General features: G+C 36.2%; 1 protein-coding gene across 6 annotated transcripts in view; it reads right to left on the bottom strand.

Moving 5' to 3' along the window:
• The window catches only part of SLC16A7 (solute carrier family 16 member 7), a 490,902-nt gene that overhangs the window by 267,848 nt on the left and 199,864 nt on the right, over nt 1-23,190 (bottom strand). For 2 of the 6 annotated variants that reach the window (XM_054238334.2, XM_078336208.1), the window contains one exon: nt 9,174-9,816. The exons of the other annotated variants lie outside the window; for them this stretch is intronic. In XM_054238334.2, coding sequence (XP_054094309.1) covers nt 9,743-9,816 — 74 coding nt within the window. In that variant the 3' untranslated portion in view covers nt 9,174-9,742. Of the gene's footprint in view, nt 1-9,173; nt 9,817-23,190 lie in introns of those variants that run through there. 6 annotated transcript variants of the gene reach the window in all.

Here is a 23,190-nt window from a genome sequence, read left to right on the forward strand (position 1 = left end):
AAAAGTGACCAGAGTGGACTCTTGTTCTTTCTGCCCAAGGATTAGAACATGCAAGGTTATTAGATGCAGTGTCAGAAGGTCATATATACTCACTTCCTAAGAGACTTTGGGTGAAATTCCCTTTCCTTCACTTGTCACTCTAATAGTGTTTCTGGCTTTCATTTACTTTTCTGTATAATGAAGGTACTACCGGTGTTTTTATAAGCAATGAATGAAAGAAATATCAACTGTACCAAAATAAAAATAAAAGACATTAAGTATCATTTCATTATGGGAAAATAACACATAATTGGAATCCTCATCCCAACTAAAACAGCATCTAATTTAGCTAGACTTGGGGCATCAGAAAAAACTGTGAACACCGTAGACCAAAAATAAAATTCTAAGCCCCACTAGCCAACTGAATGGACCCCTCTTCTGATTGAAGGGCATTCCAAAGTTAACCTGAAACACAAGTTTGGGTCATGATAGAAATGGGTGGTCACACATACCTCATCATGCCCTCCTCCCTTTGGAATTCAGGCACAACTGACCAGCATTAACATTAAAAGAGACCTTAGGACAATCTATTATTTTTGAAGCCTGCTACCTGGAGGCTTCATCTGCATAATGTAAACTTTGGTTTCACAGTCTCTTATCTTAACCAAGGAACTCCCTTCTATTGATTTCAGGTCTGTAGATAAACTATTTTGGGCAAATTCCAATCAGAAAATCTCTGAATCAACCAATGACCTACCTATGACCTAGAAGCCCTCCATTGGACTTTGAGCTGTCCTGCCTTTGCAGACTGAACCAATGTACATCTTACATATATTGATTGATGTCTTGTATCTCCCTGAAACATATAAAACCAAGCTGTAACCTGACCACCTTGGGCACATGTTTTTAGGACCTCCTGAGGCTTTGTCATGGACATGTCTTTAATCTTGGCAAAATAAACTTCTAAATTGATTGAGACCTGTCTCAGATACTTTTGTTTCACAACTCCAGGAGTAACCAAACCAGTAAGCTAGGTCTCTGCAATTATCATGAAATTGGATCAAAATTATGTATGTTGCTTTAGTTTTCTATGGTTTGTCAATGCAGCAGAGATAGAGAACATAGACTAGACATTCTGGCTTTGTGGCATCATTCATTAAGAAAATTGGCAGGGAAAACTCATGTTTCATGTCTTGGTTTCAATTATCCAAGGATATATTCATAGTTATTTGTACAAAATTGATTTTTCTGCCATTTCAACTCTTTCATAAAGTCAATATTCAGTTTGTCTGATTTCACTTATTTTAGAGTTTAAAATAAAGACTATTCTGCAATTGTGTTCTGTTTATTATGACATGTGTTGTGTTGTTTTCTTTTTTATTTTGTTTTGCTAGGGTACTGTTTAGGAATATGCTTAGCATACTTATCTGAGAAGAAATTCATTTAAAACATTTAATCTTATTATTTATTTAACCATTAAAATGATAGATTTCGGATTCATTCTTGATTTATCATCCCCCAAATCCAAGCAAGCACATCCAAACCTGTTGTTTTAGATCCTAAATACTTTCACGTTTCTCCACTTCCAGCTTTACCACACAGCCTGATTTCAAGCTTTTATCATCTCTTGTAGCTACAGCCTCCTATTGGCCCCACCTGCATCCAATCTTGGGCCTCTCAAATGCAGCCTCCACACAATTCATGGAATGATCTACGCAGATGCAAATCTGATCAGGTCATTCCCAGGTTTAAATCCTCAACAGCTCCACATAGCTGGGGCTGAAACTAAGTCTCCTTAACAGGACAGAAAAGCAAAAAGTTACCATAATTTAACCCCTCATGCCTCTTCATCTTATATTTTACACTCAAACGACACAGAATTACTTGCAAATTCATAGACATGCTATGCTAGGTCTCACTACCAGGTCCTTTGCTCATGTTGTTTCCATGCCTAGAATGTTTTTATTCCACCATTGGTCTAGCTAACCTTTGTCATCTTATAATATTTAGCTTTGGAATTATCTCCTCCAAGAAGTTTTCCTCGTCTTTCTCTCACCACCAGGCTGATTAGGTGCTTCCGTAGCATTTTGTGTATATCTCTATTGCTATCATTTCCTCAATAAAAAGAAAAACAATCAACTTGCCTCTTCACTTTCTCAACTTTCCTGAGAGCTCTTTAAAGCAGAGGATATATGATCATTGTCTTTTATGCCAGCACCTAGCACAATGCCTGGAATGTTGCCTAGAAGATGTACAATAAATGTTTGATTAAATGAACATGCTCGTGGCATAATCTGCCAGAAAATTTGTTTTCTACTCAATTTTAAATGCCTTCCTGAAATTTTTCATTTATCACCTGATTCATATTTTGCTTCAAGTCGAATGAGAAAGCATCGTAGTCATAAAAGACTTACCAGTTAGCAAAGCTGCTTCCTGGTGGTATATATAAATGCAGATGGACCCCTCGAGAGCTTGCCTTGCAACGAACATTCCTAGAGGTGATTTGGATGGAATTTTTATAGTGAGTTCTCTCAACTTTAGGGGATTTTTACAATTAACTAATTGAAATCAGCTTTAAATGTGTTCCACCAAAGTCTCTGGCAAGGGCAGTGCGGTCCTGCTAACAGCAAAAAACAAATCTGAAACTGGGTTGTCTTGGACATTAGGAAAAAAAAGTATTATTTTCAAACAGAATGAGTAATGAATAAGAAGCTGCTAATGGTTTATTTAAAAGAAAGAAAAGAAATAAAATTCAAGAAGCTATTCAAAAGTCCCAGACTTTGGATCAAAGACATAATGGTCTATTCTCATATAAATAGGTTCATTACAATGAAAAAAAAATAACCTTTTTCCCTTCTGAGTTCAAGTCTTTCCCACAATGGCTGAACTCTTATTCATTAGTTGACTAATGATGAAAGCTCACTTTTTACTAATACCATATAAAGGCCAAAGGCAGACCTTTGCAAATGTAAGGACTGGGCTCAGCATTATGTGTTAAAGGAAATAAAAATCAAAGGAAATTAGTCTAGGAGAAAGAGCTTTCAAAGAATAGCATTGTCTTCAGCAGTCCGAAGAGAAGCTCTTCTTTTTTGTGATGCATTAGTCAACAAATAATTACTGAGAAAATCATGTGAACAGCACTCAGGGTATGGGACAGGGGAGGAGGACAGGGAGGATGAATAGAGCAAGGGAGCCCTTTAAGCCTGTCAGGCACGGTTCTAAGTACTCTGCATAAATTAACTCATTAGTGATTCACAACCCTAGGAGGTAAGCACTATTATTATCTTCATCTTACTTATGTGAAAACGGAGCCACAGAACTGAAATAATGTGTCCAGTTTTCAGCTTGTATTCTGACAGCAGTGGCTGGGCTGGGGATGAAATGATAGGACAGAAATAGACATCACTCCACGCATGCCAGTGCCACTCATTGTGATATAGCCGGCCTAGAGTTAGAACCTGTACAATGCCATTTTTATAAAGAACAAAACTGTTTCCACTCTCCTCACAATGACTGCTAACCTTGGCTTTTGTAAATTGCTAGATCACTTGCAGGATGCAAATTGAGGTAAAGCTGCATACTTCCTCTTATCTGTAAATGCCAGAATTGCTGGCCTTTGTTTACCAGAGTAAGCACTCCCAGGTAATTCCATCCTGGCGGCAAGTAATTAAAAATCTATGGATCCCACCTCTACCCAAACGATGTGTAAACGAATGTTAATCTCAGCATCTGTGAACCCCTTAAATAACAATCAGAATGTCAAATAGTCCCCTGGCCCTAGAAATGTCCGGAACCCCCTCACCCTCCTCTCCACCCAGAAGGTGATTTGAATACACTGACCCTCGGAATGTCTGAAGCCCCTCACCCTCATCTTAGCCTGGGAGGTGATTGACAGCTTTCATCCCCATCTCCACCCCCACTCCCAAGGTGGTTTTGCAGGTATAAAAAGGTCTTGTCTCTCTTCTTTCGGGGCCACAGGTTGGAGAGACGTGAGTCCTCCGTGGTCGCCGGCAATAAACCCTGTAATTTGGTATACTTTTGTTCTGGTGTTGACTTTCTGTGCTGAGTTCGATGAAACACTCATGAAAATAAAAATATGGGCACTCGTGGAGTGATGTCTCTTTCTGTGATCTCCATATGTTTGTCTTTGTCACCACACCATCCCTGGCAGGAGAGAAGCATTTGGTAATTTGGAGACACTTGGCAAATACTCATTGAGTCAATTAGTTGAACAAAGGCATCATTTTAGAGGGTTCAGAAAGATGAAAGAAAATGGGAAGAGAACAAATTTATTGACTGGCCTTCAATGGGATAGACAACATCACTCCTAATCAATAGCCTGGTGTTGTAGTTACGAAGAAGAATTCTGGTACTAGACCAGCTGCTTTAAAATCCTACCTCTGTCACCCTCTAATCAGGTAGACTTGGGGACACCTACTCTCTCTATGCCTCACTGCCCTCATCAGTAAAATGGGGATAATAGTAACCACTCAAAACATTAATATGAGGATTAAATAAGTGAATACAGCAAAATGTTTATTAGAATTGTACTTTTCCAGTGTTAGCTATTATTGCTGTTAGTTACATTTAATTTAACCGTAATTAGCCATATTTAATACTGTAACTGGAGAAGAATCCAAACCAGCTCTACTTTGGACATTGTATGCACTGTAATAAATGTTTACATTTCCATTGAACATTAGAGTATCTCTTTTTATCAAGACTGAGTAATAGAAATGTTACTTGACAACTGACAATTGACACCGGTCCGCTCGGGTTCCATGTGTTTGACTTAAATCTGTGTGAGAGCAATAGTGGCCTAAAATCATATTAGGGGATATCTGTTTAATGGCTTGTTGACAGCATCGGACAGGTCTTAGGAGAGAGCCCAGTGAATTGAAGCATGCCTGTTAGCTGACATTGTAATTGGAAGTTCTCAACAGAGCAACAAAGTAATCAACAGTCATTGAAAATGGATGGCCCCTTAATTCTCAGCAACCGTCCCTCTGGATCAGGATTCAAGCAAAACGACACAACAGCGCAGGGCAGTCTGCTTTACTGACTTCAATGCTATGTTCCTAGTTTAAAGACAGGCAGACCAAATAATGATGTATTTGGCATCCTTAATCTTTTCTTTCAGGGTTCTTTTATTTAGTTATTTATTTTTTATTTTTGAGACACAGTCGTTCCCTGTCTTGCAACAGTGTGATCTCAGTTCACTGCAAGCTCCGCCTCTCAGGTTCAGGTGATTCTTCTGCCTCAGCCTCCGAGTAGCTGGGATTACAGGTGCACACCACCAACCCCAACTACATTTTGTAGTTTTAGTAGAGACAGAGTTTCGCCATGTTGGCCAGGCTGGTCTCGAATTCCTGGCCTCAAGTGATCCCCCCGCCTCGGCCTCCCAGAGTGCTGGGGTTACAGCGGTGAGCCATCGCACTAGGCCAATATTTTTTTTAAGATATCTGTTTTTAAAGGAAGTGACTATTGTGTTTCTCTATGGTGGGGATGGGGAGTAGAATAGAGATGCTCTGGCCATCTATAATTCATTCTAAGAGCAAAAGCATTCAGGCCTCAAGCTTTTTAGCAAACCCACTCATACCATATGGTAAAATAAAATATTTTTCATTCTCTCTCCAAGGTAGGTTTATTTCATCCCTGAATCAGGGGGAAAGAGGCACATTAAATGATAATCATGTGCTCAATTTCAGGATGTTAGATTCTCACTGTTGACCTTTATATGTTAGCCTGTTTATGAAAACAAATCATGGGGAATGCAGTCAGCAAATTCAGACCTTTATGAAAAAAGAAATAAAGCTTCTGACTTAAGCAAGAGGCAATGATAAAAGCACTTGCTGCACAAATATATTTAGTTGGTAAGACAGTGAACTGGAAAACCAAATTAGGATCTTTAATATAAAAATCTAGAGCTTAGTGGGAAAAGCTTAAAGAGAAAACTCACTAAGCTAGTAATTTGTTATAGAAGGCCATCCCATTGAATATGATGTAGATTTGTACCTAGTTTGAAAGAATATAGAAGAGAATTACAGAACAGAATAAAGCTTCCTCAACTCTTGACTAAGGATACTTGGGAGATAAACAGAAAATAAAAATAAATTTAAAATTGAAGAATGTTAATTTTTCATTTTTATCCAAAGTGGAAAAATGGACATATCAAGATGCTGTATACGTTTAAATATAAAATTTGAAATGCTATACTTATATTATCCCAAGAATAAGATAAAACAAATAGTGTATATATTTCCAGATACTTGCCTGAAAATTTCTTAAAATGGATCTTTTTTCAAAATGAGAAGGAATAAATTATTATATTGGAAGTTGTAAATGAGTAAAGGATTCTAGAACACTAAAACGAAGCATAGTAAATTGTTCCAGTTGTTAATCACAAATCAGGCTTGCACAATCCTTATTAGAAAGATAATGTCAGTAGTCTGCTATTTGAGGTGTTTAGACACAAATAGAAAGTGCTTTCTCTGATATTAAGACTTCTTGGTAAGGAATGGCATTTGAAAAGCTGGAAAAACCTGCATTCTTACTGTGTAGCTTTAGCAAAAGGAACCAAAAAAGGGTCATAAGCTGAGTGGACTTTATGTCTCGGGTGAAAAAGGATTTGTAGCAGCAACATACCAGACCTAGAGAGATAGCCATGAAAATTTAGAAGTTTGAAAGTGCAGATGGTGAAACAAAAAGAGGATAGATATGGGACTCTGCTACATACAAAGACACATTCCAGAAATAAGGCATGGTGGCCAAAAGTAGAGGGTCTCAAGCTAGAGAAATGTTAGAAGGAAGTAAAGTGGACGGATGTATGAAAGGAGAGTCTCAGAGGATTTCATAATTGAGGTGATTCTGAAGTCTCTTCTCCCTAAACGGACCACCCAGTTCCATGCTCTTCTTCAAACAGGTTTTTCTGGTAGTACAGAGAGATTACAAATGGAACTCAACACCATCATTAATGAGGACCATAAAATCTTTCCCCATGGCAGGATGCAATAATAATCATTAATTCAAGTAGATGAAGTATTCTTTCATCTTCCCATTCATTCAGCAAAAACAATGCATGCAAAAAGGATTTGCACAGTACATGGCAAATAGTTGTTCTCCTTAAAGGGTAACAGATGCAATTCTTCTCCTTCTTCTTCTTTATTAGTATTACATTAGTGTTTAAATTATTACTACTACTGTTCTTACTTTTACTTGCTGCCAAATTCTTGCTCTAGACAACTAATTATTGAGATCAAAGACTGAGATAATTTTTTCCAATTTTTTTCTTTAACACCTAATATTGCATACAAGACATAACTCACTGGCATTTGATGACTGACTGTTGAATAAAGACATTAATGATGGAAGACAAAATATAGACGTCTTTGCAAAGGTACAGCTTAAGGGCTTATAAGCACCTATAAATCAGTATGATTAGTGCTTTAGTAGAAATCCGCACAGGGGGTTGTCAGATCACAGAAGATAATTAATTAACCCAAGGAATGGAAAGCAAGACACTCAGAACATACAGCCTATTTGGACAGTAATAAAATATAACTACTAAAACTGAGTAATATAACCACTGGAATTTAAACAGAGAAAAACGAAGAAATTTAAATGTTAAACAGAGATGAAGTATAGCTAAAGAAAATCAAATGACCCATAGTATTCTTGAAATTAATTTAACAAATATTTATTGAGATGCTACTATGTGCAAAGGTCTATTCTAGGCACCAGGGTTACATTAGCTAACAAAGCAAAGTCTACCATCATGTGTCTAATTCAAATGGAGGAAGCAGATAATAATCCAAAAACCACCAGAAAATATTTATAAACATAGTATAGAAATAAGCACAATAACAAGAAGTTAAAAGGAAATGCCCTCCTGCTGCTGATGGTGGTATTAAGAACTTACCATATAAGGGTTAATAAGCAAAAGCCTCTGTAAGTACGTGAGTTTCTAGCGAGAGCTACAGGAAGTGAGGGATCAAATGACTCAGATATCTGGGGAAAACAGACTCTCGGAAGGAAATTACAGATGCAGAGATCTTGAAGCAAGAATGAACTCTGGCAGAGAGAGGAAAAAATAATCACTGAGAAATATGCCCAGAGTGATGGTTACAAGGGTGTGTTGCCCTTGTTCTGCTAATCCCCTTCTAAGCTTGGTAGATGATTCTTGTCTCATGACTGTCTTTGCTGAAACTTTTTTCTTCCTTTCATTAGAAGGGTTGAACCAAACTTAGTTTCTGCTCATGTAGTTGTTTAGTTCACTTTCAATATGCATATGTATAAATATATTTTATTCAGCCTTTGCAAAATGCCTGATTCTCATGGCTTTTTTTCTGGGGAACGGACTGTCTCTTTAGGTGGCTCCTCACCTTTCTGAAAATGTCTCTCTGATATGAGTTCTATATCCATTTGCCTCTCTTGTGCATGATCGTGGTTCTACCATATTTATGAGGTTGTTTTGCCTTTGCACTCTCTGTTATTGTACTAATAAAAGAAGAGGAGAAAGACCATCTTTCATAGAAAGAGCACTTTTCTGATTAGGGCAGAATCATGATGCTTGTGTATTAAGACTTCATGGCTTCACTGCTTGGTGCTTTCTGCCTGTGTATGACAGTACCGTAGCCAGCCAATCTGAATATGTAATCCTATTGGCAGATTTCTCTCCTGTGGCAATAGAGTCATCACGTACAGTAACTTGCTACTATTGAGCATTCGATGCATCAAATGAAAAAAAAATGCCAAGAGCATGCTATAATACCTACTGTCCTGGGAAAAGACCTTCCCATAGTTTTACTACACCCAAAGGAGGGGCGTTTACCCAACTTCATTCCCATCTAGCATTCCTGTCTCATCTGCAAGGGGAGAACAAATCTAGGAAATACTGGCATAGATCAGCCCAGGAACACAGGTCTAGTAAAGGACTAAGACCCCATCATAAGATTATAGAAGGATTCCTTTAACATACATGCTACCACCAAATCACCAGGATACTAGTGTATATAGTAACAGTAAGTAATAGTGGAGTACAGTTAAAAAAAACTGCAGTGCACAGACTTTGTGAATGAGTTTTTAGGGAAGCCCAAAGACAGTAGAGAATAAAAAGACAGTATCTCATGGAATGTGAAGTCTCTGGAACATATAGCTATAGCAAACATTGAACACAGTACAACTCCTAGCCAAAGTAACATAAAAGCTCACACAAGTGGCCAAGCCTTTATTCTCGTAATCTAATACATCAGGTAAGCCTTTCAACAACAAAACATTTCAACAAAAGTAAAATGTGTTAAAGGACAAAAAAATCAGTCCAATTTTTTAAAAATATCATTTACAACAGCACCAAATATATAGAGAAGCTACATGTGGAAAACTACCAAACTCCAATGAAAGAGATCAATGCAGATCTAATAAATGGAGGGATATTTTAGGGAAATACTCTGACAAATTTAATGTTGTTGGGTGTCAGTTATTCCCAATTTTATCTGTAGAGTCAATGCAATCCTAATAAAAATTTGAGCAGACTACTTAAAAAAATTCACAAACTGATTCTAAAGTTTACATGGAAAATCAAAAGACCTAGAGCAACCAACCTAATACTGAGGGACTTAACACTAGCTTGTTTCAGGACATACTATGAAGCTACAGTAATCAAAAGAGTTCGGCATCAACAACAACAAAAAATAGGCACATAGTGGGCATGGTGGAGGATGCCTGTAGTCCCAACTACTCTGGAGGCTGAGACAGGAGAATCGCTTCAACCCGGGAAGTGGAGATTGCAGTGAGCTGAGATTGCAGCATTGTACTTCAGGCCTGGGCAACAGAGGGAGACTCCAAAAAAAAAAAAAAAAAAAAAAAAAGTACATAGATAAATCAATGAGAATAAAACCCAAGAAATACACCAAAATGAATGTGTTCAACTGATACTTGAAGAAAAAGCAAAAGCAATTCAACAACAAAAAGATAGCATATTCAGATAATTGAATGACCGCATGAGGATGGGGACCTCTAGACACAGACTATACATTTTTCACAAAATTTAACTTAAAATACTTTGCAGAATGAAATGTCAAACACAAACTATAAAACTTCTAGATGAAAATATCTCAGCGACACCACTTTTGGCAATATTTTTAGAATAACACAAAAGGCACAATTCATAAAAGAAAAACTAATAACAGACTTAATTAAAATAAAAAATTTTGCCTGATGCAAGACATTGTTAAGAGAATGCAAAGATGAGACTGACTAGGATAATATATTTGGAAAATATACAGATCTGATAAAGAATGTGTATCTGGAATATACAAACACTTAAAACTAAAAACTATAAAAGCAAGCAACCCAATTTAAAAATGGGCAAGAAACACAGAGGCACTGCATTAAAAAAGACAAACAGATGGAAAATAAGGATATAAAAGAATACTCAACATCATTTTCCATTAGGGAATTTCAAATTAAAACAACAATGACATGCCAGTACACACCTATTAGAATGGCTAAATTCCAAAAAACTGACAATACCACGTACTGGCAAAGATATCGAGCAACAGAAATTCTCATTCATTGCCATCGGGAAAGAAAAATCACACTGCTACTTTGGAATACATTTTGGCAATTTATTTCAAAGTTAAATAAATCTTACTATATATCTAGTAATTTTTTCCTAGACATTTACCCAACTGATTTGAAACATAAGTCTATAGAAAAACATGCACATTAATTTTAGCAGTTTTTTTTTCATAATCACCAAAATATAGAAACACTCAAAATGACCTGCAATAGGAGAATGGATAAACAAACTATGGTACAGTCCTATATTGGAATATTATTTGACAATAAAAATAAATTAGCTATGAAGCCACAAAAGGACATAAATGAATCTTAAATATGTATTGCTAAGTAGAAAAAAAAAGCCCATCTGAAAGGGCTACATACTGCATGATTCCATTTACATGACACTCTGGTAAAGGCAAAACTATAGACACTGTCACAATATCAGTGATTGCCTGGGGCTAGAGGAAAGAAGGGTAGGGCTACAGGAAGTACAGGTGATCTATAATGGGGAAATTATTTTGTATTATGTTGTAATTGTGAATATATAACTGTGCATTTGTTGAAACTTATAGAGCTTTCCAGGACAAAGAATGAATGTTAACATATGCACATTTAAAAAAACATTTAGCAGGTGATAGGATCTCAAAATGGAATGCAAAATGTGACAAAACAATCTAATTGTACCACAAAGATATTAACTCAGTTGAATGGGAGAAAGATGATGATCAGAGTAACCTTGGAAATGAGTGGTCCGTAAGACTAAAGGCAAAAGGAATTGTGCTTAAGCGCTATACTTGAGTTAATAATTTTTTTCCCATAAGGACAAAGATGAACAATTTTGAAGCTACTATGCATGTATACTGAAGAGTCAATGGATAACAAGTGGTTGAAATGAAATTTTCATTGCTGGAGTGGGAATTTTCAGACATGCAAGGAGAGGAGACTAATATGATCCATGTGGTATAGGATTAAAGTCTGAGACATCACTATGACCTCATTTTTAGCAATACAGATGAGAATGGATACATGTAGAAATATGTATAGATAAGTAGATATACATGGGTTACATGCTCTGGTAATTTCATGTGTCAGCTTGACTGGGCTAAGGAATGTCCAGAGAGCAGGTAAAACAGTATTTCTGAGTATATCTATGAGTGTTTCTGAAGAGATTAGCATTTGAATCATAGACTGAGTACAGAGCAACACCCTCACTAATATAGGTGAACATCGTACAGTTGGGTGAGGACCTGAATAAACAAAAAAGCAGAGGACGGGTTTTTTAAGCTGAGACTTTCACCTTCTCCTGCACTCTGACATTGGTGTTGCTGGTTCTCAGGCTTTCAGATTTTGATCAGATTTTACACACGTGGGCCTCAGTTCTCAGGCCTTTGGACTGAATCACATTATCCATTTTCCTTGTTCTCCAGCTTATAGATGGCAGACTGTGGCACATCTTAGCCTCCATAACTATGCAAACCAATTTCTATAATAAATCTCCTCGTGTGTGTGTGTGTGTGTGTGTGTGTGTGTGTGTGTGTATGTATGCATTCTGTTGGTTCTGAAGAATACTGACTAAAACAGTATACATAAATATATTTCATGCTCTGTTAGCTAAGAGGACCTAGAAGCATCAATACCCTGCTAGCAACAACTGCCTAGATTTTGGTGTCTAATTCCATTCTCCAACAAAAGGAACAAGAAGCTGGCTCATCTTGTGTAGAGAATTAGCTAAAACAAAACAAAATGGAACAAAACCCCACATGGTAGGCATTTTCCAAAAGGACGTAGGAACCAACTAAAAGAGCTCTAATGGCCAAAAGGAGAACATTTTGAGCAATAAAGTAAAATACTATTGGGTTACAACCCAAAGTATACAATAAACATCTTTGAGTTGTCACTGACATAAACAAATGTGATGAGAAATAATAAATAAATGAGAGGATAAAAAAATTTTCTGGAACAAAAGAATTTTAAATAATTTGTGTAGTTATGACACTATCAAGGACGAATCATAGCTTCTTTATTCCACAAGGGGGAGCTGTGCCTAGTGACATCCCTCCAAAAAGTACAGTATAAAAAGGAAATTTACAGTGGAGGAAAGTAACAAATACTACCTCAGTCAGGAGATCAAGATTAGTAGCAGTGATTTCGCATGTTGGTAGTATATACCCTTGGTATAATATGATGAAGATGGCACTCTATCTCTGTGAGCTTCCTCCCCAAAACCCATAAACCTAATTTAATCATAAGAAAAACTTCAAACCAATTCCAATAGAAGAGCATTCTACAAAATACCTAACCAGTATTCCTAAAAACTGTGAAGGTCATCATAAACAAGGCAGGTCTGAGAAACTGTCATAGCCAAGAGAAGCCAAAGGAAACCTGGAACTAAATGTAATGAGGTAAGTTTCATGGGATGCTGGATACAGAAAATGACAGCAAAAATTAAGGAAATCTAAATAAAATGTATGCTTTAATTAATCATAATGTATCAATGTTGCCTCATAAATTGTAACAAATGCACCAAAGTAATGTAAGATATTGATAGGGAACACACTGTGGGGTTGTGTGGGGTATAGGTATATGCGAACTCTCTGGACTATCTTCGCAATTTTTCTGTAAATCTAAAACAATTTTTAAAAGTAAAATCTTAAAATTTTTTAAAACATAGTGTGAAATCTTATTTGTAAAAGGCTTTTTTAATTCTGGAATAAAATAACATGCTTAATATGGTTTAGCTCTGTGTCCTCACCAAAGTCTCATCTGGAATTGTAAACCCCACATGGTGAGGTGGGGGGACCCAGTAGGAGGTGATTGGATCTGCAGGCAGTTTCCCCCATGCTGTTCTCATGCCAGTGAGTGAGCTCTCACACAAGACCTGATGGTTTCACGGTGTGTGGCAGCTCCCTCTTGCTCTGCTTCCCCTTTGCCTCCCACCATGATTGTAAGCTTCCTGAGGCCTCCCAGCCATGCTGCTGTACAGCCTGCAGAAGTGAGTCAATTAAACCTCTTTTCTTCATAAATTACGCAGTCTCAGGTAGTTCTTTATAGCAGCATGAGAACAGACAAAAACAATGCATAAATTAAAAAAACAAGTAAGGAAAAGACAACTGAGACTACAAGTGGGAACTGGGAATTGCAATCCACATGGTGTAATCTGATCAGTCCTCTTCGAAAAGCTGACATTTGAATTATGGTATAAAGGAGGGGAGGAGCTGAAGACAGGTGCCATAGTAAATATCTGGTGGAAGCATGTTTCCAGGAGAGAGAAATGTGGGTGGGAATGCCTAGAAATGGGTGGTGTTAGGCATCCTGAGAGAGAAGTGAGAAGGCTATAGAGAGAACAAGGTAGCAGGACACGAGGTCACGCAAAACGATCGATTGTGGATGCCCAGATCTTGGAAGACCTCTGGGTTTTTACTCTGAAAAATAAGATAGCAGCCTTTAATTTGGCTCATTTTATTATATCTATGTATTTTTTGAGACAGGGTTTTGCTCTGTCACCCAGGTTGGAGTGCAGTGATATGAACTTGACTCACTGCAATCTCAAACTCCCATACTTAAGTGATCTTCCCACCTCAGCCTTCTGGTAGCTGGGACTGTAGGTGTATGCCATGTGCCTGATTTTTTTTTAATTTTTATAGATTATGTCTCCCTACATTGCCTAGGTTGGCATAAACTTCTAGGCTCATTGTCTACATTGGCATAAACTTCTAGGCTCAAGTTTTCCTCCTGCCTTGGCCTCCCAAAGTGCTGGGATTTCAGGCATGAGCCACTATGCCTGACTTATTTTATTTTAACAAGGGGGATCTTTAGGAAACATCATGAAAAAAACATGTGAGAGAGAGGGCAAGAAAGAGAGGGAAAGACTATGTTCATATTGAGAGATATGTGTTTCTAAACAGTGATGGTACTGTGATCTTTATCCACTTGAAATAAAAACAAATTAAATTCAAGTAACTAGTGTGAGTCATCCAACTACAGGGGAGAGGCAGGCAATCCCTTTAACCTTACTGATGGTAACAATGCCTTCTAGTGAATGATGAACAGAGGGGTCTCTGTAGACTCCCTAGGAGTCAGCAGTGATACCAACCTCAGGCTTAGCAACCACAGAGTATCCCACTGGCACTCAGCCTCCAATGGCTGTTTCAGAGTCCTCCATTGCCACAGGGATAAATCAAACTTACTCTCCAGCAGAAAGGATAGGGACCAAAACTAGACTCATGGAATGAAGATGCCCTTAAGATGCTTTCAGTTATCTTGAGGAAGGGCATCCTTTGGAGGAAAAAGAGGTATTCTCGCTAGAGGAGAGAGGAGGATTTGGTCAAATATTTTCAAATTTAAAATATGTACAAGGTTATTTTTATCATAAAATGACCCAGGTTATATAATTGTATTTCGATGTAAGCTTCCCAAGCATATATGGTCTTCCCATCTTCTTACAAAATGCTTTCATTATCTATGTTGGAGGATAAGGTTTGAAGGACAGTAGAAATGGTAACTACAATGAAGGGCTCCTAATCAAAGTGCTGTGTTTCTATCTCACTGAGTTTCAATCACAATCTGCACAACAATTCTTGGTTTGCCCAATTGCTTTCCCTGTACAATTCTTTTATAATGGAGAACACTTTACTCAGTTGGTTCAGAATTACAGTAGTTAAGAAAGCAGGTTGGAGAAAGCCAAAGAATATATTTATGAATAAATGGGTGGTGGATGGATGGATGGATGTTTGGATGGATGGATGGATGCATGAAAAGGAAAGAAAGAAGGAAGAACGGAATGAGGGAAGGAAAGAAAGAAGGAAGAAAGGAAGGAGGAAAGAAAGGAAGGGAGGGAGGCAAGGAAGGAAGAAAGGAAGAGAGGGAGGAATGGAGGGAGGGAGGGAAGGAAGGAAGGAAGGAAGAAGGTGGGATTATTGACTTATAGATGTATATCACCTGTGTTATTTTTGCAATAAAGAGTATGAAATTAGGAATTTATAAAACTTTGTGGAATAAATAATTCTGAATTTGCTTAAAAGGTTTATGTCAAACATATTTATTCTCATTTTTGTATGTAATTTACTGGGAAGAAGAGAAGGTGGTAAACTGCAGAGAAACTTTAAAATATATTTAATACCTTTAAAGTCAGTACCAACAAAAATTGTGATACTCTATTACTTTAAAGCAGATTTGCATGAGGAATTTTTGTCAGAAGAATGAAATCAGATGATTTCCCCCAAATTAGGAAGATTCTGCATCCCTAAGAGGGCACTGCTACAAATTAGGAGATGGGAAAGAAAGAAAATTTTATTATGAATAACAATGAAGACTGGACGGCAAGAATCAGTTGCAATTATTTAAAAAGCAATCCATTTAAAGTACATTGACAGCTGTCCTTACTCAAGGGCTGGGTCAAGAACAGAGAAACCAAGGATACCCCAGCCCAGGAGGCTCAAGGCAGGCATAGCCTTGCACAGGCACATGGCTTGGTTCATGGAGGGTGGAAGGGATTTCTTGACATATGTCCTCTAGACAGAACACCCTGAATACAGGACCTGAATACTATGGGACCAAAAACGCAGTGAAGCAAGAATGCTCCTCCTGCTTTGCTATCAGTAATAATCAGGTGAAAGTCCTTACAGCCACTACAGTAGCACTGAACCTGAGCACTGGCTGTGAAAGTTAAAAAACTACTCTCCAGGAAGTTAACAAAGAAGTATCTTACACATAAACCATGGAAGCTAAGTGGCATATATAGGAAAGAGAAGAAAGGGGATTCTGGCTACCATTTAACTTTTGTAACTAGATACCATTTTCACTGACATTCAGCTCCTAGTGGCAGAGGTCATACCAATTCTTAGTATATACCTTGCAGTGTAATAACCAAATGTTATATTTTATATCTGTGCTTCATAATCAAGAAACATTAAGAGGAAATAATCATTGAAGTCACGTAGGTAGGAGAAATGTGTTTTCCTCTTGTCCATACTCAGGAAAGCATTAACAGCATATTATTACTTATATTTAGTATTTCATGACAGTGAACCCACGAGTCACTGGGGACAAACTGTTGGGTTACACTCCCTAGAGTATCACTGATTTAGAAAGCTAAGTGTTCACCTCTTTCTAAATGTATGTTATTTTATTTGTCAATTCTTTCTTTGACGAACACATAGAAATGTGTAGGGTTTTTATATTCAGAATATGTTGATGGCACCTGAAGGATAGAAAATGAAAAGTCAGTTAACAACTTATCTAGAGAAAATCCACTATCTCCAGACATAACATTACACAATGAGAATACAATGGTTAATGGGATACTGACCTACTCTAGAGAGCTTAGCGATCTGGAGCAGTAGATGAAGGTGACTTTCATAGCACTCTGTAAAAGAGTGTGCTAGCTGCTTTAGATACATATTCGATTTACTCTACAAAAGATCCAACGAGAGCGGTATTTAATTATTCCTTCTACATAGAGGAAATTGGGGAAGAGAGAACTATGACTTGTTCAGCATGCAAGCGATAGAGCTGTGATTCAAACCCAGCATGAGTGGCATGAAGTTTTTCTACTTTGCTAATGTCTTCTATGGTCTAAACCTATCCTTTTATTAACCCTGTTATACTTGAATTTATATTATGAAAATTATTGAGGGTAATTTTATTATAAGACTGTGGCTATGAGTGGAGGTTTCATCTACCAATTAGGCAAATTAACATAAAAGCACACAAGACGTAACATTGATTATCACTTGACCTCTGTATAGTCACTGTTAATGAACTTGTCAAAATATCACCCAAGTTCAACCCCTAAACCTTTAATTTTAAAAGTTAGATGCAATTTTACGGCTACAGAGGTTATATGAGGTGACAGTCTAGCTTTCATTTATTTCAATGAATATAACTAATCCAGTGTTTTTAAAGGGGAAATCTGTGTGAATTGGTACTCAAGAAGTGAATGTACAACAAGAAGTTTAATTCTGAAATCTTTACTTTTTTGATTAATACACTTGAAAGAGACATGAAAGTAATGAGTAGTTATTTGTTTTTACTATAGCTTAGCCTTTTTAAAAAAACCTCTTCAAGTGGTACATGAGTTTATTTTTTAACTACCTTTCATGCATAACATTCTTTATAATGGCATTATTTAACATCTGAGTGCCAATAGTTTACCTTCTGCTGTGTGAAGAAGCCACAGCTTTTTTGGCTTCCGATCAATAATAAAGGGTGCGGGAGTGTAACAGATGCTGACAATTTAGTTGTGCATTTTGAGGTATTGCAGGAGGACTGAGCTGCCACACACTGCCCTAGATAAACACGCTGAGTGCCACGTGCAAGGCACATTTCAAATAATAGTTTTCTCACATATTTTCCAAGATGTAAAAATGTGAATCTGAAACCTAAGGCAAAACACTAGTGGGAAGACGTGATGTCAAGTATGTTATCACCATAGTTATTCCAAATTTTCCATGATACTTTTCCTGTAATCTTTTCCCTCTGCAACTTCAAAGCATTAACTTCTTCATACTGCATACCCAGTTCGGAAAAACATACCTCCTCATTTACAAGGAGCAGAGCAGATGAAGTAGAGTTTTCCAATGTAGCATTAGGTGGCATGTTTCCCATAGTCTGAATTTATGATAGAGGGAGAAATTTATTACCTTTAATACATTGAAGCATCTTCTTGAGATCAAGGATAACAATTATGGAATCTCAAAACTTGAAATTCCCTTATCATTTCACCTACTTGACTTATGGATGAAAGAACCAAAATGTAGATGGTGGAAGAGCCAATAGCAGAATCCGCTTTCCTTGTCTTCCAGTTTAGCATTTCTATATAGTTCCAAAAGGGGTGTTTGCCCATCCCAATTCCATCACAATAGAAATATGGAAACCAAAAAATATTTGCTAGCATAATAGAGAAGTTCCCCTCCAGCCCTTCTGTCATTTTAACTAATCAATGGAAATTTCTGTTTTTTTGGTTTTTTGTTTTTTTTTTTTACAGAATTTGCCTCCTTTCATTCCTCATGTTTATCAACACTGTAAATCCTACATGACATCAATATATTTGATTTTAGCCAAGGTGCACACAAACAAGAGAGACTTTGCAAAGGTAGAGGCTTAATAAACATTTGCATTCTAAAAAGAAAACTGTATACTAAAAAGCTGCCGTGATTCAGCTGGTTGACTGACCCACTCTCTGCCTATCCTTCTTCCATGGCTTTGTGGTTGTGAAAAATGTTATAAGATGTGGATGGTGAAAGTCAGAAGTAAACTGTGTTGTGAAGATTTTGTATTTTTTGCAATTTTTTGGTTAAGTTACCTATTATACCCTTTTATTTTATGTTTAATTAGCATTTGTGTTTTGCAAACATATTTGAAGTCCAATAGGGCAATTTTTGAAGATGAGGGGTGAGATAGAGAGGATAATTCTAGGCCTGGGCCTCTCAGAAAGTTTAATGCAGCTACTGATAGGAAATTAAAATCTTATATATGTCACTTTACTACAATAGTGGAGCAGGGAACACCAGATCACCCATTTTTGCAAGGAAGGTTACTTACCAATGGGTTTTACATGGGTTGGTAATTCACGTCTTTCTATTCTGTTGTGCATGGCCTATGGAAAACAACTTTCAAATGCACCTATGGCTCCACCAAACTCACAGCCATTTTATAACTAAAAGTGTCGATTTTTTTAAACAACCCTTAGAAATTCAAAACCAACGGTCAGTTTTGAACAGTCTGAGAAGCAATTTACTGAGCCGCAAATTTCTTGCCCAGAGAAAGAAAACTAATAATGCCAACATGTAGAATTAGAGTGAGGAAAATGCTAGAAGATGCAGTAGAGTAAAATGAAAAGATCCCACTTTCCAGTAGTAAATAAGCTGATGTATTGTTGGTGCTTCACATCATGCTGAGAAGGTTCTATGTAATAAGCTGAAAACAACAACTTCTCTCTCCAGGTTGTTGAGTCAACAGATTTCACCAGTAAAACTCATGGTGTAGCAAATGTAAGATTTGTAAATGACATTGAGATTTAAGAAAAGTATTTTTTGTTGTTGTTGTTGTTTTATTTTGTTGTCGTTGTTGTTGTTTGCTACAGAGAACTACAGGAAAGAAGAAAAGCCTAAAATATATTTAAGAATTTTGTAAAAAAAGGTTTGTCTTGGAGGAACAGGGTTGGTATCTGCATAGACAGTTCACCTTCAACAGTTGGCTTTATGAGAGGTTTAACTTCACTTGTAAAATAATGTCATCATACACTGTATTTTTTTAACGGAGAGATACTGGGTCAAAAACTTCTTGAAAATGAAATTTAGAAGAAAATCCTAGATGACCATTTTATTTAACTTTATTAAACAAGATTGTTCACTTGAGAATGCTTTAAAACTTCGTAAAAACCTGGAAAAGAGCTTGTAACCCTCCTGCTGTATACAGAAATCTTGATAGTTTACCAGAGAAAGAATTCTCAGTAGAGTGAGTTGAAAGCTAAATTACAGATTTTGCTGAGTGCTTGAAGATGAAGAATGGCTACAGAAAACCAGTCTGCTTAATACATATTTTTTACTGTGCCAACCAGTTGAACAAGTCTCGAGGAACCTCTTCAGAAAATGCCTTACCTTCAAACGATAAGAGTATTAGGTTTAAAACCGAACAAAATCTTTTGAAAAATCGTGGCTCCAAAAGTAAATCTTGAAATGTTCTTACTCCTCTTAGTCTTGAGAATGAGAAAATATATTTGTAGATCTCAAAGCATAATTGAAAACTATCTGAAGGAAACAGTATAAAGTTGAACAGCATCTCCTCAATAACCCCATTTCACAATAAGTGTATAATAGAGTAACAACTGTTTATTTGAATCTTCTCAGCTTGAGAACTTGACTTGGAGAAAAGAAGAATGCTGTGAACTGTCTAATCATCTGTACAAGATAAGATTTTCCAATCTGTTCCAAGACAAGTTCTCTATTTCTGTGAAAACAGAGTAACTTGCCATTCATAGGAAAATACTTGAAAATTTGCTGCAGTTTGCAACTCTTACATGTGTGAGCAAGTTTGTTCTTAACAAGACAGGCATCAAGAGTAAGGATAGAAATTATCTCATTTCAACTGAAAATGAGATCTATGTGCACTCATTTCAAGTTTGACTCTGGGAAGCATAAAACAAGCACATGGTTTTTAGAAAATAGGTACATTCATTATATTTGCTTTCAAAAATAACACTGTATGTCTGTGTGTGTGTTTGTGAGTGTGTGTGTGTTCCTAGATTTTTTAAAGCACATATATAATAATTGCATAACTGCTAGACCTATATTTGAGTATAATCATGTCACTCATTGAAAAAAATTTTTTTTTGAAGTATTATTAAAAGTTTTGTCTTCATTCATATTGCTTTGGAATAAAGATTTTAGTATAGTTACTTAAAATATTGCAAAAAAATTCGTGTAGTAAATAACACCAGTTAAAATCAATTTACAACCTTTAATTTAAATCAATGTTTAGAAATAAAAAGCTCCATATTGATTTAAGCCAATTATTTAATACAAATTCATTGATATGCCTTCTTTATAAAAAGAAAAAATAGGATAATTTCATAAATAGTGAGCTAACTTTCTGTTGCTTTCCCCCAAGAAAATTAGAATCTAAAATTCATTTTTAGTTAGTTTTTTTAAAACTTTAAAAAATTTTTACTGTAGGCTTTTATATGTGCAAATTTGTTATATAGGTAAATTGCATCTCATGGGGGTTTCATGTACACATTATTTTGCCACCAGGTAACACACATAGTACTTAATTGGCAGTTTTTTCAATCCTCACAATTCTCCTTCCCTCAGCCCTCAAGTAAACCCTGGTGTCTGTTGTTCCCTTCTTTGTTGTTTTCTTTGAGCAGAAAACCAATTACTGGATGTTCTTACTTTAAAGTGGAAGCTTAACAATGAGTACACCATACTCTGAATGCTTAGCTCTCACTTATAAGTGAGAACATGTGGTATTGGCTTTCTGTTTCTGTGTTGGTTCACAAAGGATAATGGCCTCCAGTTCTATCCATGTTGTGGCAAGGGATATAATCTCATTCTTTTTTATGGCTGCATAGTATTCCATGGTATATATGTGCCATATCTTCTTTAACCAGTCAACAGTTGATCTAGGTTAGTACATCATATCCATGAAATAAGACTGAAAATAGAAATTGTGTAAGCTGTAATCCAAGACTGCTAATCACTTTATTTATTAAGTACTTGTCATGTTGTAATACATAAATATAGTTATTTATGTTTTTCTATTTTTTGGTCTGTTTTACCCAATTAGTATATATACCTCCTGTGGTCAGAAATGCTATCTTTACACAGCTGAAATACTTTGCCACTTGAAATTCTTTTTAGCACTTAGTAGTTACCAAATAAGTATTTGTCAGTAAATGAATATTTGACTATTATACCTTTCTAATTTTTTATAAGCAAGAAGTATATTTCAAAGCTTTTTTAGAGTAGTGGTTCAATTATAGGAACCCTAACATTTCAGCAAGAATGCATAGTTAACACTTTTCAGAATTTTTGGATAAAGATTTAAATAATGTAGAAAACAGAGACAGAACCTTTTGTATTTAAGCTTATTAGTAGTAAACTGTTATAATTTATCCCTAAGTGTGTTCAAAGAGATATAAACACTCTAAATAGTTCCTCAAAAAAAAAAAAAATTCTGAACTTCTCCAAAGTAGTCAAATAAAGAAGGAAAACACTATTTTACTAATACAAGATGATGTAATTTCCTTAATCATGACCTTTGCTATCCACAACTGCAGTTACACAGTCACATATGATACTTTAATTTCATAGTATCTTATTCACTTATATGTTATATCTTGCTCTTAACTATTCCAAGTATATATTTTCGCTCTTATTTAAAATTATCCTTGTGCCTGAGTTTAGTTTATATGAGAAAACTCTATTTTAGGCACCTTAGCAGTGTCAACAAGAAAGTATATTATTTAATATTTATGAGAATGTTTTTTGGTAAGCAATTCATTGTACTTATTATTATGAGTCATTTAATATTTATTAGCACTACCTAGACAATATATATACAGACTTGAAATTAATAAATATTAATTTGTCATCTGCTTCTTGCAAAGTTCTCTGCTAAATGAAGTAAGGAATGTAAACAGTGCCTAAGCCACGTTTCCTGCATCTCCATAATTTGTAAACTGCAGTGATCATATCTAAATTTAACTAACTATAATAAAATACAGTATGTAAAGTTTTGCCCATGAGTGGTACAGAAAGCAATTTTTTCAAGAATTAATGAGAGGCATAAATAACTTTGGAAAAGAAGTCAAGGAAGTCTTCATAGAAAAGGTACCCCTTGAGCCAGGCTTTGGATGATTAAAAAAAAAAAAGTAGGAGTAGATAAACTAAGACCAGAAATAGAAGCAACAGGGTGAACTGATCAGAAATAACATAACTGAGCTATGAGTGGACTTGTCTTGGGAGAAGTGCTGAAGAGTATGAGCAGGGTAAGCAAGGAATGGATGGACTGAATGAATTTCAGTGACAGGCCAAGGAAGTTAGACCTCTAATTGTGATCAGCTGGACGATATCTGAGGCATTTGGGGGGATTCTACTTTGATCATCATAAGAAGTGTGGTTTAGAGACTTGAGAGATTAAAAGCAG

The sequence above is a fragment of the Callithrix jacchus genome, chromosome 9 (genome assembly GCF_049354715.1).
Source record: "Callithrix jacchus isolate 240 chromosome 9, calJac240_pri, whole genome shotgun sequence".
Taxonomy (NCBI): Eukaryota; Metazoa; Chordata; class Mammalia; order Primates; family Cebidae; genus Callithrix; species Callithrix jacchus.